At 36.8% G+C, this 8540-nt stretch overlaps 1 protein-coding gene across 1 annotated transcript; it reads right to left on the reverse strand.

The window, feature by feature from the left end:
- Positions 1-1190: 1190 nt before the first annotated feature.
- Positions 1191-2126, reverse strand: LOC144305901 (olfactory receptor 8B8-like). Its single transcript, XM_077885050.1, has one exon. It carries the CDS (start codon positions 2121-2123, stop codon positions 1191-1193), a length of 933 nt encoding a protein of 310 aa, XP_077741176.1. The 5' UTR covers positions 2124-2126.
- Positions 2127-8540: the final 6414 nt, after the last annotated feature.

Consider the following 8540-nt stretch of genomic DNA (forward strand, 5'->3'; position numbering starts at 1 on the left):
AATTAATTAGAAAGTATACTAGAAATGGGGCACCTAGGTGGCTCTGTCAGTTAAACATCAGACTCTTGGTTTCAGCTCAGGTCATGATATCATGAGATGCAACTCAACATTGGGCTCTGGGCTCAGCAGAGAGTCTACTTGAAGATTCTCTCCCTCTGCCCCTCCTCCCACTCATGCACATGTGTGCTTTCTCTTTCTCTCTCTAAAATAAATAAATCCTTTTTAAAAAAAAAAAAAGAAAGTATGCTTAAAAAGAGTAGTTGGCTTGAAATCAGGTAGCTAGTAGCTTATTCTAGAATTCTTCATGAAAAGCTGTGTGACTTGAAGTTAACATTAATGTCAATATATAGATGTGTGAGGGTTCCCTTTTCTCCACATCCTCTCCAACATTTGTTGTTTCCTGCCTTGTTAATTTTCCCCATTCTCACTGGTGTGAGGGAAATATCAGAAAGGGAGACAGAACGTAAAGACTCCTAACTCTGGGAAACGAACTAGGGGTGTTGGAAGGGGAGGAGGGCGGGGGGTGGGAGTGAATGGGTGACGGGCACTGGGGGTTATTCTGTATGTTAGTAAATTGAACACCAATAAAAAAAATAAAAAAATATATATAGATGTGTGACTTTAAGTGAAAAGAGGTAAATATGAAATCTTTACTAAAGAATTTTAATGTATAGGGTTTACATCTGCAAAGTGGAGTAAAATTGATAGCTGCCATGGAATCTGTTAGAATTGTGAAACACTGACATTTGAAGAAGTCACATTCCACAGTAGAAAGGAAAAAAAAAAGAGTACAGACAGATTATCTGATTCATGTTTCCAACAGCACATTACAGATGACAGTTAAGAAACCCCACAAGGCACAAAGTCATACTGGTGTTATTTTATGATCTTTGCAGAATCATTCATCTTTTTCCAGGAGAAAAAAAATCCATTAATGACAATAAAAATAGAGATGAATTTCTTCTTTACTGTTATTCTTAAATTGGAAAATAAGGGAAAGGAACAAAAGTTGCAAAAATGATGATGAAAGGAAGCAGACCAACCCTAAAAAAATTGGAACCAATTTAAATCAAATTTCCTTTACCACAGTGAGAAAATAATAGGATAAGGCACTATCAGTAAAAGTATTGTAAGTAAACACATGGAATCTCCCTGCCCTGTAACTTCCTGCACAGAGACACTGATTCTGATCAAAACGTTCTTCTACTGAGGGTTTTTTGCAAAGCAATTTTAACATCTTTGTTCCTCAAGCTATAGATTAAAGGGTTCATCATGGGAACCACATTGGTATAAAAGACAGAAGAGATTTTTCCCTCATCCATAGACTCAGTGGATGATGGTTTAAGATACATAAATGCACCTGACCCAAAGAAGAGAGAAACAGCAATTATGTGGGAACTACAGGCACTGAATGCCTTGGACCTGCCCTCAGTGGAGCTTATGCGCAGGATGCTGGAGAGGATGAAACCATAAGACACAAAGACGGTGACACTGGGCACAATGATGTTGATGCCCACCACAATGAAAACCACCAGCTCATTCACATACGTGCTGGTGCAGGAGAGCTGGAGCAGAGGGAGAATGTCACACAAATAATGGTTGATGGTGTTTGCATCACAGAAGATCAGTCTCAGCATGCATCCAGTGTGGGCCATGGCACCTGAGAATGCCATCAAATATGAACCAAGCATAAGGAGGGAACACACATTAGGGGACATGGCAACATTATACAAAAGTGGGTTACAGATGGCCACATAGCGATCATAGGCCATGGATGTCAGCACATAGCATTCAGAAACAACAAAAAAACAGAAAAAGTAAAGCTGGGTCATGCACCCCATGTAGGAGATAATATTCTTCTTGGATGTGAAGTTAATCAACATTTTGGGTGTAAACACAGAAGAATAACAGAGGTCTATGAAGGACAAATTGAAGAGGAAAAAGTACATGGGGGTGTGGAGGTGAGAATTCAGCCTGATAAGAGTGACCAAGCATAAGTTTCCCAGCACAGTGACCACATACATGAGTAGAAACAGGCAGAACAGGGGGAGCTGGAGATATGGTAAGTCTGTGAGCCCCACCAGAATGAATTCAGTCACAAGAGAAGCATTTCCAGGAGGCATTCTTCTCTGAGGAGATCTGTGAACACAGGAGAAAATGGTTGCATTACAGAAAAACTTGCTCTTCTTGAAACAGCTTATCTTGCAGGAGAGTGTGTACATTGGGAATGTCTGAGACTAGCCCAACCAGGACCCATCGAATCTACCTTTTCCATTAGCATAAGACTAAGTGAGGGAACTTTCTCTTACTAGAGTCTTAATAAGGTAAATATAGCAAAGGACATCACAGACTTAACAGCAGAGGGAAAGCCAGGGCTGTCATATGTAAATGTCACTGCTGGAAGGCCAAGGGTCAGTAAGAAGAAGCATGACCCAGGATAGAATCATGCTTCCCTGATCGCACTATTTCTTTATTCATTGGAACCATCTTACCAGAAAAATTGGAGGTAGAGACCCTAACAACCTAAAGCTGGTCTCTAATGAGCCAGATTAGACTTGGTGGATTGGAAACCATGAATATTGTTCCTAATCCAACACCAAGGGACCAGAGTCTAGGGGATATTGAGTTACTCTCCAATGTCACAGATAAAAAATCATAAATCCAGAAGACTGAGAGCTCCATCTATGGAAAGGGAACTTACTGAGATACTGCATCCACTGTACCCCCTGATCTCCAAACATTCTCTAATTTCCCTGAAGCATATCCTCCTCCCCATTTCACTTGAGTCTCAGGACTACACAAAATGGGAAAGAAAGGGGCTTATCTTAGATTTTTAGACTTCCATCTCAAAATAAGAAGGACATCGATATAAACAGAATTGAGACACTCACCCTCCTTAGACCAGAAAACATCAGTACTTCCTTATCTTTAGTATTTATCCCCGTGGTCCTCGAAGGGCAATTTCAGGCTCTGAGGCTTTGGTTTCTTTAATTCTAAAAAGATTTAGCCCAAACCTAATTTCAAATATTGCTGGACTTCAAATCATTATGATTTGAAAGATTATAACTTTGAGTTCTCTCAAGCACCAGAGAAAAATAGTCTTTATTATCACATTTGCTACTTGATAAAAGACACGGAAGATTGAATGTGAGTTGAATGATAAAGTGCACTTGGTTATAAAAACAGGGTAGAAGTTTGCTCAGTCTCTTCCCCGAGGAATAGATTCTATATGTAAAAGGGAAACAAGGGGATTGATTGCTTTTACACCCAGGACCACAATCTCTATTTAGTCCCTTAGGGACTCAGTATCTAATCAAGTTTACACTCCACTCTCAGGATTGTACATCCCTCAAGGCAAAAGCAAAAATAAATTCCTTTCTTTCTACCATCTTCATCTATTGCATAGGTTTGTTCTTTCTTTCCATATTCTAAATGAAAAATTTCCATAGGATCTGCCTACAGGCTTCTATATTTCTCTACATGAAATATTTCAAAGATTCCAATAATTCAATTCAGTTGTTGTCTCTCCTGGATTACTTCTATAAAGAAAGGTTAATGCCTTTCTCTCTAATAAAGATTTTTTAATTTCTTATTTCTTTATTCCAGTATAATTAAGGTACAGTTTTATTAGTTTCAAGAGTAGTGATTCAACAATTCTATACATTACAAAGTGTTCATCACAATAAGTGTGCTCTTAATCACCTTCATTTATTTCACCCATCCTTCCATCCACCTTCCCTCTGGCAACCATCAGCTTGTTCTCTATTTAAGCGTCTGATTTTTTTTTTTTAATTTATGATAGTCACACAGAGAGAGAGAGAGGGAGAGAGAGGCAGAGACACAGGCAGAGGGAGAAGCAGGCTCCATGCACTGGGAGCCCGCGTGGGACTCGATCCCGGGTCTCCAGGATCGCGCCCTGGGCCAAAGGCAGGCGTTAAACCGCTGCGCCACCCAGGGTTCCCTGATTTTTTTTTTTAATGACTGATTTTTTTTCTTTGTTTTGTTCTGTTTCTTAAAATCCACATATGAGTGAATATGGTAATTTGTCTTTCTCTGGCTGATTTATTCCACTTAGCATTATACTCTCTAAATACATCACTGTTGTGGCAAATGGCAAGATTTCATTCTTTTTTTATGGCTACTATTCTATTGAATTTACATACCATCTCTTCATTCATCCATCAATGGACACTTAGGTTTCTTTCATATTTTAGCTTTTATAAATAATGTGGGTTCATGTAACTTTTAAATTAGTGTTTTCGATTCTTTGGGTAAATATCCAGTAGTGGAATTACTGTATCATAAGTAACTCGATTTTTAACTTCTTGAGGGACCTCAATACTGTATTCACCAGTGACTGCACTAGTTTGCATTCCCACCAACAGTGCATGAAAGTTCGGTGTCCTATGTTGTTGATTTTAGCCATTCTGACAGTTGTGAGATGATATTCCTCACCTCACAGTGAGTGATTTTTTTAAATTTTTTTTTTTTTTTTATGATAGTCACAGAGAGAGAGAGAGAGAGGCAGAGACACAGGCAGAGAGAGAAGCAGGCTCCATGCACCGGGAGCCTGATGTGGGATTCGATCCCGGGTCTCCAGGATCACGCCCTGGGCCAAAGGCAGGCGCCAAAAGGCTGCGCCACCCAGGGATCCCTAAGTGAGTGATGTTGAGCAAATGTTCATGTGTCTGTGGGCCATCTGTATGTCTTCTCCTGGAGAACTGTCTACTCATGTCTTCTGCCCATTTCTAAATTGAATTACTTTTTGTGTGTTGAATTATATACGTTCTTTATACATTTTGGATACTTACCTCTTTTTTTTTTTATATTTACCCCTTGTTGGATATATCATTTGTAAATGTCTTCTTCTGTTCAGTATTCAGTGGGTTGTCTTTTTGTTTGCTGTTTCCTTTGCTGTGCAGTTTTTTATTTTGATGTAATCCCAATAGTTTATTTTTCTTTTGTTTCCCTTGCTTCAAAGAGACATAACTAGAAAGATGTTGTTTTGGCCAATATCAGAGAAATTATTCCTTGTGCTCTTCTAGAATTTTTATTGTTTCAGGCCTCGCATTAAGGTCTTTAATCCATTTTATGTACATTTTTGTGTAGGCTGTTAAGAAAATTTCTTTTTTTTCTGTAGCTGTCCAGTTTTCCCAATACCACTTGTTGAAGAAACTGTATTTTTCTGTTGTATATTCTTGCATCCTTGGTCTAAGACTAATTGATCATATAATTATAGATCTATTTCTGGAGTCTCTACTCTCTTATACTGATCTATATTTCTATTCTTATGCTAGTATCATACTGTCTTGATTACTACAGATCCGTAGTATAACTTGAAATCTAGTATTGTGATACCTACGGCTTTGTTTTTCTTTTTTTTTAATTTATTTTTTATTGGTGTTCAATTTACTAACATACAGAATAACCCCCAGTGCCCGTCACCCATTCACTCCCACCCCCCGCCCTCCCCCCCTTCTACCACCCCTAGTTCATTTCCCAGAGTTAGCAGTCTTTACGTTCTGTCTCCCTTTCTTCAAGATTGTTTTAACTATTTGGGGTCTTTTTGGTCCCACACAAATTTTAGTATTAATTTTTCTAGTTTTGTGAAAAATGCTGTTGATATTTTGATAGAAATTACATTAAATCTGTAGACTTCTTTGGGTAGTATAGAAATTTTAACAGTATTTGTTCTCCCAATCCATGAGCATGAAATATGTTTGCAATTGTTTTTTGTCATCTTCAATTTCAGTCATGTTTTATAGTTCTCAGAGAACAAGTCTTTTATCTTCTTGGTGAAGTTTATTCCTAGGTATTTTATTATTTATGGTGCAATCATGTATGGGATTGTTTGTTTAATTTCTCTTTCTGCTACTTCATTATTAATGTATAGAAACTCAACGGATTATGCATATTGATTTTGTAGCTTGCAACCTTACATTTATCAGTCTAGTAGTTTTTTGGTGGAATCTTTAGGGTTTTCTATATATAGTATCATGTCATCTACAAATAGTAAAAGTTTTACTTCTGCTTTACCAATTTGGATGCTCTGTATTCCTTTTTCTTGTTTGATTGCAATTGCTAGGACTCCCAGTACTATGTGGAATGAAAGTGGCAAGAGTGGACATCTTTGTCTTATTCCTGATTTAGAAGGAAAAGCTCTCAGTTTTTCACTATTGTTTATAATATACTAGCTGATGTCAGCTGTTACTTTATTGAGACTGTTTATTATGAATGGATGCTGTACTCTGTCAAATGCTTTTTCAGCATATTGAAATGAGGATATGGGTTTTTATCCTTTCTCTTATTGATGGGATATATCATGTTAGATGTTTTGTGAATATCGAACCACCTTGCATCCCAGTTATCCCAGGAATAAATCCCACTTGATTGTGGTGAATGATTTTTTAATGTATTGTTGGATTCAGTTGGCTAATATTTTGTTGAGGATTTCTGTTTCTATGTTCATCAGCGATATTGACCTACAGTTCTCTTTTTTTGTAATGTCTTTACCTGGCTTAGGGATGAGTGTAATGCTGGCCTTGTAGGATGAGTTTGGAAGTGTTTCTTCTATTTTTTGGAAGAGCTTGAGGAAGAATAGGTATTGATTCTTCTTTAAATATTTGGTAGAATCTGCCTGTGAAGCCATCTGGTCCTGGACTTTTGTTTTTTGGGAGTTTTTTGATTATTGATTCTATTTCATTGCTGGTAATCCATCTGTTCATATTTTCTATTCTTCCTGCTTCTGTTTTAAGAGGTTATACATTTCCCAGAATTTTTTCCATTTCTTCTAGTTTGTCCAATTTGTTGGCATATAACTTTTCATAATATTCACTTGTACTCTTTTGTATTTCTGTGGTGTTGGTTGTTATTTCTCCTCTTTTATTTCTGATTTTGAGTTCTCTCTCTCTCTTTCTCTTTCTTCTCTCTCTCTCTCTCTCTCTCTCTCTCCCTCCCTCCCTCCCTCTCTCCTAGGAGTCTGGCTAAAGGTTTATCAATTTTGTTGATCTTTTCAAAGAATCAGCCCATGGTTTCATTGATCTGTTCCATTATGATTTTTTAGTTTCTATTTCATCTATTTCAGCTTTAATCTTTATACCTCCTTCTTTACTGATTTGGGATTTTGTTTGTTCTTCTTTTTCTAGCTCCTTTAGGTATAAGATTAGGTAGACCTGTATTGCTATAAACTCCACTCGTAGAAAAGCTTTGCTGCATCCCAAAGGTTTTACACCATCGTGTATTTATTTTCATTTGTCGCTATGTATTTCCAATTTCCTCTTTGAGGTCTTGGTTGTCTCATCTTTAGTAGCATGTTATTTAACTTCCATGTATTTGTGGTCTTTCCAAATTTTTTCTTCAAGTTGATTTCTATTTTCATAGTGTTTTGGTCAGAAAAGATGCATGGTATGACTTCAATTCTTTTGAATTTGTTGACACTTGTTTTGTGTCCTAATGTATGATCGATTCTGGAGAATGTTCCATGTGCACTTGAGAAGAATATTTACTCCACTCTTTTCAGACACAATTTCTGAATATATCTGTTAGATCCATATGATACAATATATCACTCGAAGCCGCTGTTTCCTTACTGATTTTCTGTTTAGATTATCTATCCATTGATGTAAGTGGGGTATTAAAGTCCCTTATTATTATTGTATCACTATCAATTATTTCCTTTTTATTAGTAGCTACTTTGTTTATTTGGGTGCTCTCGTGTTGGTTGCATAAATATTTACAATTGTTATACCTTCTTTGTTGGATTATTCCCTTTATTATTATGTATTGTCTGTGTCTCTTATTACAGTTTTTGTTTTCAAGTCTATTTTGTTTGATATAAATATTGCTACCTTTGCTTTCTTTTCACTTGCACTTGCATAATAAATGCTTCTCCATCCCTTTACTTTCAATCTATATGCATCTTTAGGTCCAAAATGAGTCCTTTGTAGGCAGTATATAGACAAGCCTTGTTTTGTTTTTATCCATTCAGTCACCCTACATCTTTTGATTGAAGCGTTTAGTCCATTTATATTCAAGGTAATTATTGACAGGTATGAACTTACTGCCATTTTGTTACTTGTTTTATGGCTGTTTTTATAGTCTTTCTCTTCCTGTCTTTTCTCACAATTTGCTGGATTTCTTTAGTGGTATAATTAGATTCCTTTCTTTTTATTTTTTGCTCATCCATTACTGGGTTTTGATTTGTGGTTACTATCATGTTTGTATATAATACCTTATGCATATAGGAGTCTATATTGAATAAACAGATGTTTAAGTTTGAACCCATTCTAAAAGCACTAAATTTTTACTCCTCTCCCCCACCATGTTTTAGGTAGATGGTGTCGTGGTTGATCTCCTTTTACCTTGTGAACCCCTTGACTGATTTTTATAGATATGTTTATTTTACTATGTTTGTGCTTCCCACTTTTCTTACTCCTGCTTATGGTCTTTCCCATACACTCAATGAGTCCCCTTTTGTATTTCTTGGAGGGCTGGTTTAGTGGTCATGAATTCCTTTAACTGTTATTGTCTGGGAAACTCTT

The sequence above is a fragment of the Canis aureus genome, chromosome 3, assembly GCF_053574225.1.
Source record: "Canis aureus isolate CA01 chromosome 3, VMU_Caureus_v.1.0, whole genome shotgun sequence".
NCBI classification, from domain to species: domain Eukaryota; kingdom Metazoa; phylum Chordata; class Mammalia; order Carnivora; family Canidae; genus Canis; species Canis aureus.

Coding starts and splice junctions, on each gene's coding strand:
- LOC144305901 (XM_077885050.1), bottom strand. CDS start 2,123: ATGCCTCCTGGAAATGCTTCTCTTGTGACTGAATTCATTCTGGTGGGG.